Source organism: Eupeodes corollae, chromosome 1 (genome assembly GCF_945859685.1).
Source record: "Eupeodes corollae chromosome 1, idEupCoro1.1, whole genome shotgun sequence".
Classification (NCBI taxonomy): domain Eukaryota; kingdom Metazoa; phylum Arthropoda; class Insecta; order Diptera; family Syrphidae; genus Eupeodes; species Eupeodes corollae.
In genome coordinates, this window is record NC_079147.1 from 163,634,450 (window position 1) to 163,656,253 (window position 21,804).

At 33.0% G+C, this 21,804-nt stretch overlaps 1 protein-coding gene across 4 annotated transcripts in view; it reads right to left on the reverse strand.

Moving 5' to 3' along the window:
• Positions 1 to 535: 535 nt before the first annotated feature.
• The window catches only part of LOC129941887 (histone-lysine N-methyltransferase, H3 lysine-79 specific), a 103,351-nt gene continuing 82,082 nt past the window's right edge, over positions 536 to 21,804 (reverse strand). For 2 of the 4 annotated variants that reach the window (XM_056050656.1, XM_056050653.1), the window contains one exon: positions 536 to 2,335. In XM_056050656.1, the coding sequence (XP_055906631.1) occupies positions 1,488 to 2,335 (848 nt within the window). In that variant the 3' untranslated portion in view covers positions 536 to 1,487. Of the gene's footprint in view, positions 2,336 to 12,175; positions 12,583 to 16,211; positions 17,017 to 21,804 lie in introns of those variants that run through there. The other 2 variants (XM_056050654.1, XM_056050655.1) reach the window with 2 other exon arrangements.

The following is a 21,804-nucleotide window of genomic DNA, read 5'->3' on the forward strand; positions in this document are numbered from 1 at the left end:
ACAATTATAAATCATTCAAATCGTGTCTTAAATTTGATTTTATTGAATTTAAAAACGCAAAAGATAAGTTAAGTTTTCAAATGTAAAATGTTTCTTATTTTATATGTTTGAATTTTTCAATAATATGACAGTTCCAGATTGACTAGCTTTGTAGTGTAGCTTTGCATTCACAAAGCTAGTTGAACTTTGACTACGTAGCCACTAGCTTTGTGAATGCGCCGATTCATTCTATAAAATTCAGATCCGCATAAAAATGCAGAGGATTTTTCATTTGATGTCTGGTTTGTTAATTTTTGTAAGCGAAATGTAAGTGAAAACTAATTTATTGCTAAATTTAGAACATTTGTTTCATAAATAAAAGAATATAAACATTTTTAGGGAAAGGAAGACACTTTTAAACATTTCTCCAAAGCTCTCTGTTTGAGGATTCCCTTATTTCTCTGCTTACAATTGGAATAAAAAGTACAATAGGTACTGTTTAGGTGGATGGATTAAACTTAATTTTTGTATGAATCAAAACAATTTATCCAACATTCCCAAGATTTGTAGCTGTTTATTTGAATGTCAAATTGGTTTGGGATAATGTAGTTCACCCGATGGATAGCAGAATGCAAAGGCAGTGTGAAAGGGAATCAAATTGGTGATTCTAATATACGATCCACGTGAATTGCAGATTAGGGCTGAATAGCATTTTCAGAATTCGAAAATAAAATTACTTATTGAATTAAATTTGACTTGAAACTCTTTCTTTTAAATACAATCTTTTTATTGTTCATAGAATAAAATTGAAATGTACATTGTACGTTCGTTCAAAAAAAATACCTATCACGATATTAACTGTACCAGTTTTCCAACTGTTTTGCAACTACACCAAAATCCTAAAAAGCATGCTTTCAAAATACAAATTAAATTGTATTGCGAAATGTATTTTTATTGGTTGATCAAATTGGTTGGAAGGTATGAATAGATATACCAAAAAATGTTGGAAAGAAAATTATACCAATTATTCGAATACACTTTATTTGGTCCCAGGCAATCTATTGCAGAAAAAACTGTTCTAAAGGCATTTACTATATTTTTTTTTTGTAAGATTAGAGTTGTAAGATGTTTAGTATGAACTTTAACCATCATTAATTATAATTTGATTCAAACAAAAATAACAAAACATTAAATAAGTCTGATTATGTTTAACAAGGTAAAATAAATAAAATACAAACACATGTATGTATGTAAAGATAAAATTAATAATAATTTTGACTTTGCTTATAATAAATAAAAAGAAAAACTCTGTAGAACAAAGAACAATACAAAATATCTCAATTAAAATGCAAAAACTAACAAAAAATACATAAATAAATCAATATAAAAACGTCAAATTTAAATTTAATTACAAAGTTTTATCTGTTTAGTTAAATAGAATATAACTTAAAGAAATAAAATAACAAATCAAAAGGAAAACTCTCAGGCCAAAACAGGATTTTCTCTACTTATATACCTACCACCGTGGATGAGGAAGCCGTCGTTACATTGCTTCCCTTGTTTTTACTCTCTACTGACCAATCCCAATCCTTTCCTTTCGGTCGAAATTTTGAAGCTTTATGATGCATGGCACTTACTTCTTCTTTTCGATGGTTGTTTATTAAAGAGCTGCTTGCACCGGCCAACATCCCATTACACTCGCTAGTTGCAGCATCGCCCGATCCGTAAAGTGTCTCATCTTCAAATCCCCAGTTTCTTTCACAGAATTTCTTCTTGTAATGTTTCTCCGAAGATGTTTTCGATTTGCGTTGATACTTGAGTGGAATTTTAAGACATGGTTGTACCGTGGAGGAGGAAGATGATGATGATGATGATGTTGTTGAGGCTTTTGATCCCGATGTGACATTAGATTCTGATGGAGCGGATGTAGTTGGTGGCTGCTGGGGAAATAATAGCGATCCCAATGGCGGGGTCACTGCTGATGGACTGGGTGTCCGAGGAAGTCCGATATCAGACAATGGTGGACTTTCAATTGCATCATCGACTATCGAAGTTTTACTGATTGAAACAACATCGTGTGATGATTTTGTGCTGCTGTCGCTCATTGGATCCGTATGGGCACCGATGTCTAACTGAGACGATGAAGATGAAGTCGAAAGGAATGTACGGGCCTCACTATTACTGCTGTGCGTTATTCCTGAATCCGGTGATGTGTTACAACTAATAGATGGCGCTGTATCAGTATCAATTGAGCGGCGTGTTTTATCAAGTTCCGTTGAAGCGAATGCTACCAAACGATCAAATCCAGAGCTCACACGATCTTGCCAATGGGTCTCATCATCTGGTATAACGTCATCTAGTGTTACATTTTGAATACATAATACATATACATACATATATACACATGTAGAACGATTTAATTGTAAAAATGGTTTTTTATTCTTAATCAATAATAAACAAAACATAAAAAAAAAAACAAAAATAAACAAAAAGAAAATATCAAAATCAGCATTCAAAAACAAACAAAATAAAAATTTAAAAAAAGCTCAGAAAATAATTATAATAAGATAATTAACACCAGCAACCGTTTTTTTTTTAAATATTATATATATTATATTTATATGAGTGTATACGTTTACTTATTAATGAAAAAAGCGTACAAATGCAGATGTATTTAAAAAAAAAATATGTTATTTTAAAATATTCAAATTAAGTCCATGAAATGTGAAAATACATACATATATAGCAAACACCAAAAGAAGAAATTAATACAATTAAAAATAATATATAACTAATACATAAAATATGATTTTATTTTGGAAATAGTGCATAGGTGATTTTGGTCATTATAATTAATGCTCTTAGATATTTTAACATTTTGGCTAAAGTCGAAATAAAGGATAATAAAATATTTTTCCTTCCGTTAAGGTATTGTGTTTGTATTACCGCAGAAACTAATCTATCTACCCTACCTTAACGTCGTTGTTGAAGATTCAATCTTTTTTTTGAAATGTTTTACTGAATTTATAATAATTTTTACTCAGATACAAAACTTATAAATTTAATATGATTGCTTTATTAATTGCTTAAAAATAAACTTTAAACATTAATTTTGTGAAATTAGGAACAGGTCAAAAGATTTGCTTTTAAGTGATTTTATTTAAAGCAGCCGAATAGTGAGCGATTAACAATCTATATATTTATACACAAGGGAAATTATTACAGGAATCTATTAGGAAGGTAATGACAAGGCTGCGCGAAAGTAAAAGTTATGCTTAATGCTTGCCGAAAAACTGTATCATGAAATCCGTTCGTATGAGATTTTCCACTGCGAATGGATTTCATGATACAATTTTTCGGAATTCGTAAAAATTTCCGATTACGATGGAATTCATGATAGGCTTCACTATTGTGCAAAACATTTACAATTTTTTTGTTTGTTACTTATGATTTCTGATCCACTGTATATAACAGTAATTTTTCACATTTAATTTAAGACAAAGAAATCGACAATATGTCCCGTTAGGAGAGCAAAGCATCATGAAAGAACTGAGAAGACACATACATATGCACCTGTGCAAAAAATATGCAAGTTTTTTTACAGGACCTCATTCCTGATTTGTCCTTTAGTCAATTACATTCTTTTGACATTCATTTTTAAGCTGCATAAATAAAAAGTGTTTTAATATATTTTTTGTGACAAAAAAAAACTATTTTTAAATATGGGTGGAAATAAATATGATAAATATACTAAAACATTAATTATCGAAGCATTTAAGAGCGGGGTAAGGCAAAGGGAAATAGTAAAGCGGTTAAAAATCTATGAGCCTACCGTTTGTAGGGTTATTTCACCGTAAAACGGACCATCGCATGGACAAAAGAATATCGAATCCGATTCGGCGGAAATTATTTATCCCGTCGGCATCCATTGTAAAGGAGCTCAATTTAACGGTGGATTCAAGAGTAGACGTGCCAAAGAGGTAAATTAAAGATAAATCGAGCAGTGAGAAGCCGTTTTTAGGTAAGGCTTGTGCAAAACTCTGTAAATGTACCATTTCTTGAAATTTAGGTTGGAATTTTCCCGCAAATACTCAAACGAGCGATGAGAGCAAATTTAATATACTTGCTTCGGACGTTATAGCGTTTGTGCGGCGAGAACCTAGGACCCGATAAAAGCCAAATCATGTTCGGGCTACTTTGAAACATGGAGATGGCTCGACAATGGTATGGGGTAGTTTTTCAGGTCAGGGAAATGGTCCCCTTCATCAAGTAAGTCGTGTTATAGATCGATTCGGCTACAAAAATATACTGGAAACAGTAATATGCCGAGGAAGAGATGCTAAAACACACCTCGAAGTGTGTTAAAGAATTTTTGGAGGTCAAGGGTTGAAATGCTACATTGGCCAGCTCAATCCCCTGACCTGAATCTCATCGAAAATTTGTGGGGAATTTTAAAACGCCGAGTAAGAGGCAAGCGGTTCTCGTCGACAAAAGCCCCATTCGAAACACTACAGACAGAATGGGAATTCATTCCCATGAAGACAATAAACTCCCTTATAACCTCTATGCCAAAAAAATGTGAAGATGTAATAAAAAATAAGGGTTCTATAATAAACTTGCAAATGTTTTGCACAGCTTTTTAGAATTCTTGTACAAATTATTTATAAAAAAAATATTTTTAAATATTTTTATCTAAATTTTCCTAGTAAATGAATTTTCCAAATCATACAAACAAATCATTGTTTTGCTTAAGTCTGAGTTGATAACTTAGTATAATTAAAATAAAAAAAACGTTAAAACAGGTAATAGTTTTTTGATTTCCTTAAGATTATTGATTTGTTTTTGTCGGTTTGAGCAGACAGCAAAAGATGAAGTTAATTGAATACAATAACGTTTAACTGTTTTCAGTTAAGTAAAGTCAACTCTAAGTTTTCTGTACTTCTAACTCAAGAAGTATCCCAAGCTTTCAAATTTTTAAAGCAGATTCGAAGTATGGATTGGTGACGTTTACACTAAAAATATTCATTTTATTTTTACAAGCTGAAAGCCATTACATTTTTACAAGCGGGCAATTGACTTTATTTGGCCCCGAAAACAATAAATAAGAAAATGTTTGTAATAAAATATTGAGTTTACGGTCTGCTTAAAAAAATAACCTACTGCCTATAAAACTGGTCGACAAGGTTTTCTTACTGGCATTAAAATTGCACTTGGTTTTGGTGGCCTTAATTCAATTCCCACTTCAAAATTATTGCATCACGTCAGGCTTTTTTTCGAAAAAAAAAAACATATACAGTCAGTCACAAAAGTCAACAAATAGCTATGAAAAATGGTATATCAATGGTTTTAGCCAAAATTCAAATACATTTGTTTGACTAAATAATGGAATATTTTTTAAAAGATATGAATTGAGACATTAACGGTATTTTTTTTCACAATATTCCAAAGAGATCAGAAAACGGTTAAAATTGTAAGTCACGAAAGTGTACATATGAAACTTTGTTCTAATACACTGTACATTTAATCTATTTTTTAATTAAACAATTTGATTTTATCACCATTGGTGATCAGTTATCTTTCATAATCTTGTTTATTTCGTGTGTAATATTTGAATAATATTGTTGGGGTAAAAGTTAATCAAATGTACAAAAAATAATAAAAAATTATAATGAAAGGGGACATGTAGTAAATAAGCCCCGTTCTGGTCTTCCGAAAAAATTAAGTACTCGCGATATACGAAGCATTATTGGGAAAGTTAACCACAATCCTCCAATAAGTTCACCTAAATTGGCGGAAGACATTGCAAATACGTCGCGAAAGAAGTCCACCCAGAGGCGGTGTGGAGAGTTTTAAGATATGAAGGGTTTAATGGAAGAGTACCAAGAAAAAAACCATTAGTCAGCAACACTAACCGAGAAAAACGCGGAGAGTTCGCGCACCGGTACATTTCGGAGGACCACGGTTTGTGGAAAAGGGTACTTTTAAATGATGAAAGTAAATTCAACATTTTTGGATCCGATGGCGGGGGCAATAATATGGCGCAAGATGAACCAAGCCTTTGATATGATAAATCTTGTTGCAACAGTGAGGCACGGAGGAGGACATGTGATGGTTTGGGAGGCTGTAGCAGCCTCTGGTGTAGGGAGGCTATTTTTTATTGATAGGACTATGGATCGCTTTCAATATCTGACCATTATGCGTAATAATTTGCACGCCTCTGCTGAAGCACTAGGGCTCGGAAGCAGCTGGATCCTGCACCAAGACAACGATTATAAAGGAGTGGCTGATGTTTGGGGTCCCAAAACAGCTTCATCCACCACCGCAGTCTCCAGATCTCAATATCATAGAGCACATCTGGGATGAACTGGAAAGGTTAGGGTTAGGTTAGGTTAAAGTGGCTGTCCAAGATGGAAATGGACACACTTAGGCCAGTTTAATGGCCCATTGTGATTCCACATGAATCTTGAGGCTTCCTCCTAAGCTCAATGGAACCAGCTTGAGTCCCTTACGAAACGTGAGAGGCTGATTATACCGATATGATTTAGATCGTTAAAGAAGAATTCTCCTAGGTAATTCTTGCGTTTTCGAGCTAGAGCAGAACCGTTTCTTCCTCTTCCTCGTTCATACAGCTTCTGCAAAAGTCATTTGAGAATACGCCTAGTCTCGTGGCGTGCTTTTCTATTAGACAGTGTCCGGTTATGACACCTATTATCAAGCTTATATTGCCAAACGTGGTAGGATGGGCTGTACTGTACCGTTACTGGCGGGTTCATCTGCCTTACAGTTACCTGGAATGTCTCTATGGCCCGGCACCCAGCAAAGGTGAATATTAACTGTTGCGCCATCTCCATTAGAGATGATCGACAGTTATGGACTGTTATAGAGTTTGTAGAGACAGAGTCAAGAGATTTGATAGCGGCCGGGCTATCAGAGAAAATACGGATATCAGATGTTGATATCACGTTTTCTTTGAGAAAAGACAAGACTTCTATTGGGACGGCGGAATAAGAGACTTAATTTCAGTCGTTCAGAGTACACACCTCCATCAACCCCTTCTTTTGTTTTTGACCCATCTGTGTAAAAATGGATTGACTCATCCTCAACAGAGCTTGCAGCTATTTGTTTGCTTAGTGTTTCAAAAGGTGTTTGGTAGAGTAAGGTGTCCAGTGCCGCAAATGGGGTTGTGCGAAGCGATCCGCTTATACATAGGCAAGCTAAACGTTGGACTTTATTTAATTTATCCCGGTTTATACCTTTCTCTAAAGCAGTCCACCATACTGCCACACCGTACAGTAAAATCGGTCTGATTACCGATGTGTATAGCCAATGCGTGATTCTGGGTTGTAAACCCTATTTATTACCAATAGCTTTTTTGCAAGAAAAGAGAGCTACAGTAGCTTTTTTGACGTTGCGTTTCCAATTTAGTTTTTTGTCTAAGACAAGACCCAGGTATTTAGCCTCGTCTGAGAATTTTAATTGGATTCCTTTAATATAGGGAGGGTTGACAAATGGAATTTTGTATCTCCTCGAAAATAAGACCAGATCGGTTTTGTGTGGATTAACACCCAGTCCACACCGATCAGCCCAAAGTATTAGAGTGTCCAAGGCATTTTGTAAGAGTTCTTTTAAGGTGCTTTCCTGAAACTGCTACAGCAACGTCGTCCGCATAGGCTATCACTCTGAAACCCTCCGCATCCAGCCAGACTAGTTAGGATTTCATTCACCACTAGGTTCCAGAGGAGAGGGGATAGAACACCACCTTGCGGTGTCCCTCTACTAACGAATCGTCTACTAGAAGAGTCGCCCAGTTTTGAGTTAATTATTCTGCTAGTAAGCATTAAATGAATTAACTCTCGAAGCGAACTCTCTACATTTAGAGATGTCAGTGCAGATGTGTTTGCAGATGTGTCCACGTTGTTAAAGGCACCTTCGATGTCAAGAAAAGCAACCATAGTGAACTCTTTATGATGGAGCGAATATTCGATGGTGCGTAACAAAGTGTGTAACGCTGTTTCCACCAATTTACCTTTACTGTAAGCATGTTGAGACGAAAACAGAAGTCTTGTATCAATGCTTGCCCTTAAATGGATATCAATCAATCTTTCCAAGGTCTTAAGAAGGAATGATGATAGACTTATAGGTCGTAGATCTTTAGGATTGATTTGTTAGCATTTACTGCTTTAGGTATAAAAACAACTTTAACTTCTCTCCATGCCGAGGGAACATGGACCAGGTAAAGACAGCTGGTAAAAATTGCCTCAAGGATTGGTGCGATTATATCAGAAGTCTTTTGTATTTCGGCTGGTAGTATTCCATCTGGTCCTGCAGCTTTAAATGGTTTGAAGCTGTTGAGAGCCCATTGTAGCTTATCCTTTGTGATCAGACCTTGTGGATATGTTGTATTTGAACTTGAACGTATATAACTGTTGCAAAGTTTCGGTAATAGAACTACCAGGAAAGTGAGTGTCCAATAGTAAGTTCAGCGATTCATTACTTGAATTTGTCTAGGAGACTGCAACGGAGGGTTCGCAAATTTAGGATAACAGATCAAAATTCACTGAAAGCGGCTCTTGCGAATGCTTGGTCTTCAATAACCCCTGACGTCACCGAAAATTTAGTTCAGTCTATGACTCGAACACTCTAAGCTTCCAGGACTCACAAGGTGGTAAAACAAAATATTAAATTGAATTTATTTTATTTTTAGTTAATTTAATTTGATCATATGTAGACTTTCGTGTATCGTTTTTTTACTTTTCTCGTTTTTTCTTTAATTTTGTCTAAAAAATGACTAATTTTGGTAAATAATAAATACTCCTTTATAAATTAATACAATTAATGAATTTTAACCAAGAGCGGTAACTTAACACTTTTTAGCACTATACGTAAACTTTTGTGACTGATATATGTAAATCTTTTTGAAGCTATCTAAATGTATGAAGTAGGTTTTTTCAATAAAATCCGTAATGGTTTCCCATTATAAACATATATTATTATTTGCTTTAATATTTAGTTGAAATATTTATAAAATTTCATATAATATTCGAAACAAACTTCAAAAGTTGTTAGATTTCACATGTAGAAAAAATGTTCCTTTTTAAAATCATCATTAAGAGATATTTTCAGTTTAAACGTAGGCTTAAAAAAAAGTTTTCGGGTGGTTTTAAAGTGGCATATTTAAAAAACCTGATGTGATAGTAAAATTTAAAGGTAAGATTCGAACTTAGGACATCTTAATCCTTTAGAAAAGTATTCTTTTGTTTGTGCAACAGAAAAAAAACGTAATTTTGTCGACCAGTGTAAACTTTCGAATCTCAGAATGAACTATTGGAATACATATAGCTCTGTGAAAAAAAGCACCATGTTGCATTTTGTACTACCTTCTCTTACAAATTGCGTTCTTCTTTATTGATGATAACCCAACGCATCTACTGAAAAGTATTTCTATTGCATTCAGTAGTATAATGAACAAGGAAATTTTTCTAAAACTGTTACTTTTTCCGTTGATTTGAGATAAAAATTCCCGTTAACCGTTGAGACCCTTAACGCAAATGTGTGAACAAAAAATAGCACTATGTCATTCTGTTGAGAGTTTTGGTACAATATATTGTGTTTTTAAATTTGTTTACATTTAATCATCATAAGGTATTTAAATCACTTAAAATTAATAACTCATAAATACTATGTGTTAACCAGTTAAAATGGGTCGCGGTAGACATTGCACTCCAAAACAATGTTCCTTAATAAAAAAATTAATTTCTGAGGGGAAAACATACAAATACATTATAGAACTAGTTGGATGTTCTAATAAAATGATATCAAATGCAAAAAAGTATGTTCCCCAAGATGAAAAAAGAGGAAGAAACCCGAAATTGACTCCTTTCGATGAACGACGCATAACGAGAATAGTAAAAAAAATTCTATTTATTACATCTAATAAAATAAAAGAGGAATTAAATCTACCTGTGAACACTTCGACAATAAGGAAAAAGCTGACATAGAATAATTTACCTGCTAGAAGTCCCAGGAAGATACCCTTATTGAAAAAGGTCCACTTACAAAAACGGAAAAAGTTTGCAACAGATCACTTGCATTGGGAGCCAACTAAGTGGCGTAATATACTATGGACCGATGAGTCCAAAATTGTTTTATTTGGGACTCCTGGTACCAGAATTTTTGTCCGCAGACCAAAAAACAAGGAGTTAAAGCCAGAGTACACCATTAAGACAATTAAGCACGGCGGCGCAAAAATAAACATATGGGGATGCTTTTCATATAATGGTACTGGTCCCATATTTTGGATCAAACCCATAATGAACGCTAAAATTTATGTTGACATTATGAGGGTAGTCATGCTACCTTACTCTGAATGGAATATGCCTCTCAAGTGGGTTCTGCAGCAGGATAATGACTCTAAACATACGAGCATATTAGCAAAAGATTTTTTCGCTAGAAATAGGGTTCAGGTTATGGAATGGCCGGCTCAGTCGCCAGACCTGAACCCCATCGAAAATCTTTGGACAGATGTAAAAAAAAGCCGTATTTGAAGCCAAGCCGAAAAACACACTGCAATTATGGGAAGCTGTGCAGGCTGCATGGAGAAATATTCCACTTCAGCGATGTCAAGCATTAGTCGACTCTTTGCCACGACGTTGCGCAGCTGTACCTAAATGTAAGGGTTATATGACAAAATATTAATTAATTGATATTATTCCAAATCAAAAACTTATTGATTTTACCCAGAATACATTTCCAATGTTGGTGCTATTATTTTTCACACAAAAAAGTGGTATTTTTTTTATTTTGATAAGCATAACTTATTTAATTCTAGTTATAATGGATAAGTGTTTACGTTTATAGATTACTTTATCTTCACTTCTGTTATTAAAATGTAAAATAAAGTTCTAACTATAATTTCTTTAAAAAAATCTTTCATTTAAAACTACAATCAGCCCTATCATGAATTCCATCGTAATCGGAAATTTTTACGAATCCCGAAAAACTGTATCATGCAAAATTGTATGAGATTTTCCACTACGAACGGATTTCATGATACAGTTTTTTGGGATTCGTAAAAATTTCCGATTACGATGGAATTCATGATAGGGCTGAATAAGTGGTTGGTGCTATTTTTTCACAGAGCTGTATGCAAGTAGGTGAGACAAAGGTTACATATATTTTGTATAGATACATTTCATTACTACACAATATAATTTTTAAAACAATATTAATTGAGAATTGTAATAAGAACAAGAAATAAATAGTCATACACAAATTATGGACATCAAATATAATTTATTTTCGACCTCATAACATTTTATAGCATCTCAAAAAATAAATTTAAATTTTTGTAGTACATCTTTTAGCACAAAACAAAAATAAGTCAAACTAGAGTAATTTTTTATATAGAAAAATAGACTTCACAAATTTCGTTTATATTATAATAATATAAAAAATCGCATAAAATATTTGGCACATTATATTTCGTATATTTGCTGAGTGTGTATTCGAAAATGAAAAATATATTCGTATCAAAGTGCACTCATTGGGTGTAACATGTTATTTCAAAAAGAGATATTGGCTGTGTTCAAAAGTTTTGGTTATTCCGTTCTTTCGTTGAGTTTTGAGTATTATAGATAGTTAGTTCTTTAAATTTGTTCGAAATCATCGGCACGCAGAATTAAAAACAATAAATATAATTTTGATCTTTTGATCCAGGGTTTTGAAGTATTAATTACCACGAAAAGAAAAATAATTTCAAAGTCATGATGGAAGAAATTCAAGATAACTTCTTGAATTCTGAATAAAGTTGCTTCAAACAATAATTTATCTCAATAAATTAATGTGAACAATTGTCATAACTCATGTAACATTTGCGTAAGTGATTGTGGAACAATCCTTAGTTTTAAAGATATCAATTGATATTTTGAAAAAGAAACAAATATTGGATTAATCATGTTTACTAATTTTAGACAAATGAAGAGAAAAATATAGGAAATAAGTTCAATGAAATGAGCCTTATTTCAAATTCGCAGCATTACAATTGATTTATGTGCAATTGAATTAAAATTATATCTAAACCAAAAATAGTTTTACTAATATGATGAGAGATACAATACATTTTGTGAATATAATGTTTTACTTTCATAAGAATAAACAAAATTACTTCAATAGTTTATATTTGTTTATAATTATATAGTGCTCTTAGTCTGTGTTCTGTTGTTTTAAGATCTAAATACTTAAAATAAAATGTATTTCAATAACTTTTATTCGCAGTAGAAGTTGACTTTAAAATAATAAGCTCTCATTGAATGAAATAAGTACACAAGTTGGCTCCTTTAAAAATACAAAAAACAAATAATGTTCAATTAATTTACTCAGCAAATAATATTCTAAAGTTTTGTCTGTAAGAGATTTCCATCAAGTTTTCTAATTTAAACTTATACTTATCTGTTGTAAGGTTTTTATTGTGTTTTTTCATTTATTTTTCAAACTCAAAGTAACTATCATCATCATTTCTTACAACGTGAATATTGTTCATATTATCATACATTTCAAGGATTCGTATTCGTTTTGATGCGGGTTGGATTATTTGCATTGGTTTTTCTAGTTTTGTTTTATTTTGATGCGGAAAAAATTATAAAAATAAAAAGAGATGCGAATTAGTTTACAAAAAAAATAGGAAAAACCCCAAAGTAAATGACTACAACCACTAGAGCACTGATGTAGGCGGTTTAAAAGTTTTATTAATTTATAGTTTTGGCCAAAACATAAGAACTAGAATTACCTCCTTCTTTATGTCATTCAAAAATTAATAACTTAAACAATTCATGTTATTTTTTTTAATTCGATACATTAAGGGCCTTGCACATGAGCTACGAACTGTGGGTGTTCGCATATTTTGACTTTTCTTACATTACGTTGCATTATGGATGGTATGTGGAACGCGAATAGAGTTTGACAGTTCGTAGCAACAACACTGTAATTCGTTACTACCAAACAATTTATTGCTCCTTGGTAACGCACCTGCTCACTCGTCGTTGCTTATTCGTAATTTGTTGGGCAAAAACAATACAATATTCATGCCCCAACCTCCATATTCACTAGATATGCCTCCGTGTGACTTTTTCCTGTTTCCAAAGTTAAAGAGACCCATGAAATGACGGCGTTTTTTCTTATCGAAGAAATATAGGCCGAATCGCTGAGAATGCTCAAGGACATATCAAAAAGTGAATATCAAGTGTGCTTCGAAGATTGGAAAAAACGCTGTCATAAGTGTATTATATCTGGGGGGACTACTTTAAAGGGGGACACATTGATGTAAACGAATAAATAAATATTTTTTGAAAAAAAAACGAAAATTCCGGGTACTTTTTGAACACACCTCATATAGGTTGGAAGAGATAGAGGGTCCGAATTATCTCGATAACCGTATTAATTTTTTTTCTGAGTTTTCGTTTTCATTTTCACTTTGTAACAAAACTCAGTTACGCCGAAAAATTTGTATTTTAATTTGCTTGGTAAGTATTTGGAAATCAATGACAGACGTGCAACGCTATCATTTTGACGATAATCGTGTTACGTGAAGTGAGACTATTGTCAAAACGCTATCGTTTGACGATAATCATTTTACGGAATAACCCCTCCCCCCAGGATTTTGCTATAATATCTATTAAAAAAGACCGTTTAATATCATCCAGCGAAATACGAACCCAACTTTACCTAAACGTAAGCGCGAGAACAGTTAAAAGACAAGCTGTTGATGGTTGACTTAAATTTTTCAAAAGTGTAAAAAAGACTTTTATTTCAATCAAAAACAAACTAGCAAGATTAAATTTTGCTCATGGCCACATTTACTGGACCTTTAGAAAATTGAGGAACGTTCTCTTTTTGGACATGTCAAAATTAAATTTCAAAGATTCCGATGGTTTCCGTCGTGTTCGCAGACCTTTGACTGGTCTAAACCACGTTATACATTCCCATGAGGTAACGTAATTGTGTGGGGATGTTTTCAGGGCATGGACTGGGACCGATTCACCAAAAAGATGGTAGAATGCATCGTTTTATGTATCGTTACATTTTGCAAAATGTAATGCTGACAATCAGCTGCCTCTAAAATTTATAATTCAATAGGACAACGACCCAAAAAACACATCCAATACGGTTAAGACGTGGTTCCAAGAAAACCGGATTAACGTGTTACAACGGTCAGCACAGTTTCCAGATCTCTATCAAATAGAAAATCTATGGAAAATTGTAGATCGATAAAAAAAAATAACGACCTGTTTGATAAAATTAAATTGGCTTGGGAAAGTATCTCAAACAGCATTATAAGGAATATAATTGACTTCATGCCTCGAAGATGTGTTGAAATAATTAAAAACAAGGGGTTTCCTACCAAATACTATTCAATTCATTCAAACTTTTAAACGTAGTACGGTGAAGTTAATTTGCAGGTGCTTTTAGTGCGTTAGTTTTAATTTATTTTGTTTTTATGCATTAAATTTTCGAATGAGGCTTAGGTCTGGATCATTGGAAAAAGTGAATGCTCCGCAAAAGCACCCGAAGCTCAATCATAATTTACGTAAAATATTAATCCATTTAACAGCACAATATGATTTTAATGATTTAATTTTGTTTGTTCAATTTCGGTTTTCCATATACTTAGTTCGAAGAAAAATGACGCAATAGAAGCAGCGGCGGCCGGCGGCGGTAGAGATTTCTGAAGGTTGTGAGTTTGATAGTTTGTCTAGTACCACAGTGATCGAAGCTACAGAAAAATGATCAGTTAAAAGGATGTACCAGGAATCATACTTGAATTTTGTATTTGCGGAGACAAGTGGCAACAAACCTCAACAAAGTGTTGTCGAACAGTGCAATGTTCGCAGCAAAAATCGAACGTCACTTTCCAGGGATTCATCCAGATTGCAAAAGCAAACTGACTGATTTCTTCAAAAGAAAGTGTGCTAACCTTACTACACCTCAAACCGTTATTACTTATCACTCAAAAGTTGTGAACGAAAATGTGTTGATGGCATCCTAATTGTTAAGTTTCCGAATAACGCAAATTGGTGACCCCCATACCATTACTGAAAACCTAATATAGCCATGTGTTAAAGACATTGTTAAATGTTTGTTGGGTTCAAAGGCCAAACAATTTGTTGACACCGTTCCTTTGTCAAATAACACAATATCAAGATGAATCGGAGACTTAGCGGAGAATGTGAAAGCTACCAATATCAACAATAATTTCAAGAAAATCTGCTCTTCTGCAAGCCGCCGCAGTTGCCAACTAGTACAACTGGTTCTGACATTTTTAATTTGATTGAATTTTTGTATTGCAAATGACAAACCAGGGTTTAACTGCGTGGATGTATGCACGAACGGTGACAAGGCCATGACTGGAATAACGTCCGGTGCCGTCGCAAGAATAAAGCAAATTGTTAAAGGAAGCACCAGTAGCCATTGCGTCTACACCGTCATGCCTTCGAAATGAACAAAAAATGCCGGTCTCCCTTAATGACGTGTTGGACGAAAGCGTGAAAATAATTAACTTTATTAAATCACGGCCAAACATCACAAGGCTTTTTAAAGTATTGTGTGATGACATGGGTAGTCTACATACGTCTTTACTTCTTCACGCAGAAGAAAGATGGCTTTTTCGCGGAAAAACACTGACGCGGCTTTTCGAAATGAGAGCTGAAGTTAGAACCTTCTTTATTGAAGACAACTTTGTTTTGGGGGACATGTTGTGTAACGAGCGTTGGTAATTGAAATTGACGTATCTGTCAGATATATTTAAAAAATTAAATGACATAAGTGTATCACTTCAAGGACTGTGTGATACATGTAAGTGCTCTGAAATTTCTCATGCAAAAAGTGCTCCGCGACTAAAAAAGATTGGGAACCGCTGGTTTAGATCGTTAAAGAAGAATTCTCCTAGGTAATTCTTGCGTTTTCGAGCCAGAGCAGGGCATGCAAAGGAGAAGATGAAAAACTTTTTCCTAATCTTCCTCGTCCATACAGCTTCTGCAAAAATTGACCAGCTTAATATTATTGTTATATTACAAAAAGAATTTTATTTTATTTTCCATTAGAAATATTAACTTAAATTTAAAAAAACAAAAATATACAGTATTTTAATTCTAAATTTGTTTTTCTAATTATTTAATAATGGAGGCAATTAGAGATGCTTTCGTTTTGGCCAAAACTGTAAGTGCATCTGTTATATACAATTGTTAGTAAAATAAAAGAGCCATATAAGTGGTCTAGTAGGGTATACATTACAATAAAATAATCAAGCGTAGTAAAGTTGGAAAAAACCAAATAAGCAAGCAGTAGTTTAATAAAGAAAATTTTCTATGTACTAGTATGCATAGTAAATAATTTAAATATGTACATATATGTAAGTAAAAAGTGGTTTACCATAAACTTATCAATCATTGCAAATAAAAACAAAATTATATTTTACAGTCCAACGAAAATTGTACCCCTTTTTTATTAAAAACTGTATTTTTTTCAATTCAATTAAGCTTCCTAAAGAAATGTTTTACTTTTTTTCTTAAATTGAAACACCAGTTATTGTGAAAAAATAAATAAATATGTATATGCACAATTTACTTATATATTAATGGTCGAGGTACCTGTTTAAGACTTTAGTTTATTATTATTATTTTATACAATTATTTGGTTAATACAAAATTTAAAAACGAGAACGGATGACTTTATTTTTGTACAGCAAATTAAGAAAAAGTTCGAGAAAAAGTAAACAAAATAATAGAAACCAATTATTAATTTTGTTAATAAATCGAACTTACCTTTGAAATTGTTTATTTTTTTTTTTTTATTTTTGGAAGAATTTGGAAAAGTTTTTTTTTTTTGTTTATATTTTTATTTAAGATTTTATGAAAAAATTCTTTATAAAAATTAATATTTAGCTTTTGCAATTTCGCGATGGAGTACTACTACTATCTGGTACTATTAATCCAATTTGTGGGGAAGGCGGTCGACAACGACGACGTCGCGGATCGTAATTCGGAACTGTTGGGAAACGGATTTGGATGTTGTCATTTTTGTTTTGGTTCAAGTGATTTTTAAGTTGGTATTGTGTCTGACATTGTTTTTATTATACAAATCTATTTTTCTAAAATGCGTATTTTAGTTTATTTTTAAATCAAAGCTATGGGTTAGTTGTTGATGAAGTTGTTGTGGTGATAACTTTTGTAATTACTAATTTTTAACTAAAATTAATTAAATAAGCCCCCTTGATACCTGACTCTTTACAAATCTTTAAGTTTCTTGAAAAAAAAACTAAAAATGGAATACAAATTAAGAATTTAAATTGAGGGAGTTATCCTTTGCATTATTTTCAAAATACGTTTGTTCGATTGAATCGTGGCCCGCAGTAGTCACAATATTATTTTACAGGACCGAATTTACAATCTGAGCAAAAATGGGATAAAAAATCATCAAATATAAAAAAACTAAGTGGAGCAGCTTTACATAAAAGCGGAAAAGAGTTGTAACCGTTTCATCGGGTGCAGGACATAGTTACTTTTAAATCATCCATTCCTTTCATTTGTTTTTATTAAAAGTTCGTAAGGTGGAAAATAAGTGATGTAAAACTAAATGAAATTTTAAAAATGATTGACTGAATTTTTTTAAATTTATTCTAAGTACGTTTCCTCACTAAAGGCCCTTACACATGAGAACGAACAACGAATGAACGAACAAACGTGATTTAACACATTTCAAAAAGTCAATTTCAAACAAAAATACATTCAAATTATAAGAAACCAATTGACATTATTGTTAGGATAATAAAATTTGCATTTTGTTCTTTAAAACAGGAACATTTTGTCAAAACAGTTTGCTTGTACCGAATTGCAGTGTGGTTGCTACGAACTGTCATACGTTATTCGCGTTCCACATACCATCCACACTGCAACGAATAAATTGTTCGCTCGCAACATAACCTTAAAATTATACCACTCTTGTTTTGTTTTTGTGTTAAAGATCATGGTTGAGGAAAATATGGAGAATATGGTAATTGAATTCGTTACTGTCTGCGAATGGAAATAAAGCTTATGTCAAAATATACAAACATCCACAGTTCGCAGTTCGTAGCTCATGTGCAACATGCTTCATGACCCAACTATAATAGACTTAAGCGAAAGTAAGCTAATGTCAAAACTGAACGAAAAGTTATCAGAAGTTATCGTCAAAACAAAAAGTAACCATAATGGATTCAAGTAACTTAAGCAAATTTGACATTTGCTTAAGCTCGAGCCATTTAAATGGCTAAGCAGAACGTCTATTTTGGTTAGTGACATATAAGGCTGTGTATTGGTTCGTTCCATTGAGCTGGCTTAAGCTAGGTTAAGTCAATTATAGTTGGGCCTTAAGCTCTCCAGTTTTGTTTAACTATGTACACACATGAAAGAAAGTATTGGCACAGGTATTGTTTTTAAAACTTAATTACTTATAAAAGAAAATTAATAAATCTTGTTTTTTTTTTTAAATTAATTTGAAATAATTTGTACTTATTATTTTTCTGATAAATTTTATAAAAAAAATACATCTGTTCATCATTTCCAGTACAGACAAATTTTAATCTACTATATATATATATATGTATATACAAATCAATGCCATTTTTCCTTGTAATGTTGTAACTCAACACTGCCTTTACCGATTTGGCTAATTTTGGTCTTGAATTATTCGTGGAAGTCCAGACAAGGTTTGTACGTAGAGAAAATTAAAAAAAATCTTGGAAAGGTGTAAAATCAACATCATTCTTTACTCCCAAACAATTTGTACTAATACTTAAAGAAATCCCGATTTGTTGATCACCTTGAAAATGTAGAACGATGCTGTAATAATAATTGAAGATATGTGTGTAACGATTGTTAGTAAAGCATTAGCACAATTGGTCGTGAATTGCAACGTGAGCAGGAGTTCAATTCTAATGATTTACGTTTATTTGTACAATCGAATATAACCAAATTGAATATTCAACAAAAACATGTGTATGACACAATCATGACTGCCGTTTCCAATTTCTTGGATGCACCTGGTGGTACAGGAAAAACTTTCTTTGTATCATTGACTTTAGCAACAATTCGATCGGAGCAAAAATTGCATTGGCACTTGCAGCTAAATTATTAGAAGAACACTCTGCATTAAAATTGCAATTGAATGTACGGCTTATTGAAACTTTAAATTGCAATATTTCGAGAAATTCTGCAATGGCAAAAGTTCTGCGATTAACGTCAGTTATTATATCGGATAAGCGCACAATTTCGAATAAAAAATCAATAGAAGCATTTAACTGAACAATGCTAGATTTACGCGGTAATGCACAGCTGTTTTGGTGGTGCTCTGATATTGCTGTCAAGGGACTTTCGTCAAACATTGCCTATCATTCCTTGATCAACTCCTGCTGAAGAAATAAACGCTTGTTTGAAGTCATCAGTTCTTTGGAGATATGTACGAAAATTGACACTGAACATTAATATGCATTTCAATGCGTAATGATGCTACTGCCATGAGTTATCAAAACAATTGTTAGAAATTGGTCATGGCAAAATACCAATCGACAGTACCAACGGATTGATCACTTTACCGAACAGTTTTTGTACAATTGCCGCAATCTATAAATGAGTTGATTGAATGTGTTTTTCCGAATATTCTTCAGAATTACAGAAATCATGATTGGTTGAGAGAACGCACCATTTAAGCACCGAAAAACATTTATATCATTGCCATTCATTTTCAAATTCAAGCGAAACTGACAGGTGTAGCTACGACATATAAATCAATTGACAGTGTTATGAATCAAGATGAGGCAATAAATTATCCAATTGAATTTTTAAATTCATTGGAACCGGCTGGTATACCACCGCATTGCTTGAATCTGAAAATTGGTTCTATGATTATATTATTGCGAAACATTAATTGACCAAAACTGTGTAATGGCACTAGATTGGCAGTGAAAAAGTTATTGTCAAATTTGATTGAAGCTATAATCATAACTGGTAAATCAAAAGGAGAAGTGTGTTTGATACCGCGTATCCCTATGATTCAAACTTACATGGCATTTGAATAAGAAAGAATTTGCGATGTTCATAAATAAGGCCCAAGGGCAAACACTTCACGTTTGTGGTGTCAATTTGAAGGAATCATGTTTTTCACATGGTCAACTTTATGTTGACTGTTCCAGAGTCAGTCCACCCAACTGTTCATTTATTCATGCTCAAAATGGAAAAACTAAAAATATTGTTTATCCAACTGTTTTAGACTAACCCATATAGACCCACCATAGTAAGAGTACCCAATTCTTTTTTATTTTTTAGTTTTTCTCTTTGCTGATAAATATAATATAAACAATATATCAATTGGGTCATTTGGACTTTTAAATAGATATCAATTTGAAATATTTTTTCGTTTGAATAAATGAACTTAATAATATTATTTTTTTTTATTACTATGCCTTATACGTATCGAAGCACGTCCTAGCCGCCAGTAGTCATCATTTTCTTAGATCAGGGGTATTGTCAATAGAAGCCGTGATACGGTTTGCAGCATTGTAAATCGGCAGCATAGGGAGTAGGGAAGTTAGTTTTTATATATGGCATTATGAATAAGATGGTATGTATTTCTAAATATACTTAAGAATACGCTCAAGAAAAGTGCGGAGAAATTGGGCCTTGCTGAGAGTTTTTATTTTCAGCAAGACAATGATCTGAAACATACTGCTTATGTGGGTCAAGGAATTGAATCCCATTGAACATCTTTGAGTATGTTAGATAAAAGAATCAGAAAACACGCTATTACCAGCAAATCCATTACCCATTTAAAAACAGCAAAACAACAAAATATTCATTTATTCGGCGCAGAATAGACTCAAAGAAGTCATTAACAATATGGGTATGCCAACTTGCTATTAATTTAATGGATTTTTTTTAATTTGTTTTAATTTGTGAAAACACTTTTTTCCTTCAAATAACTGAAGTTGAACCATGGTAGTGTTATTTTTGTTTATTTCAGAAGTATTATTGGTATTATTATAAAAATTAATGTTTTTCTGTATCGATGCATCGATTAACTCAAAAACTACTGGACCGATTATTATGAAAACAGATATATACTGGGTCCGGCAAAAAAAACTCCCGAGTTTTTAGACGTTTATATTTAAAGTTATTTTTAGATAAAATGGTATTATCACCAATCAATCTAAATGCTCTACGTTCAATACTGTCCAAGAGGCTTAAGTAAGTTGAAGGAGCACCAGCGCATATATGGCAGTTATAATTAAGCTTTGGACGTATACAAGTCTTGTAAATAACAGCCAGATCAGAGGGGGAGACAAACTCCTTGTATCGCCTTAAAAAACCGAACCGAAACCTCATTGTACAATGTTGTTTAGGTCAGATTTAATGAGCTTATATATTGTCGTTGCAGTTTCACATCCGAAGAAGAGGGATGTGATTCTGAAAACGAATATGAAAAGCTAAGAGTTCTATCGTCAGCGAAACAATGCATTGGATTAGAAGTTGCAGACAGGAGATCATTAATAAAAATGAGAAAGAGTGTTGGGGATGAAACGGAGCCCTGGGGCACACCAGCATTTATTTTGTGGTTTTCAGACTTGAACCCATCCAATACTACTTGTATTGAACGATCCGAAAGGTAATAACTAATCCAATGAACGAGGGATTCGTGAAAACCGAAAGCACGCATTTTCGATAAGAGAGCCTGATGCCGAACCCTATCAAATGCTTTTGAAATATCAAGTGCAATAATCTTACTTTCTCCAAAACGATGTAA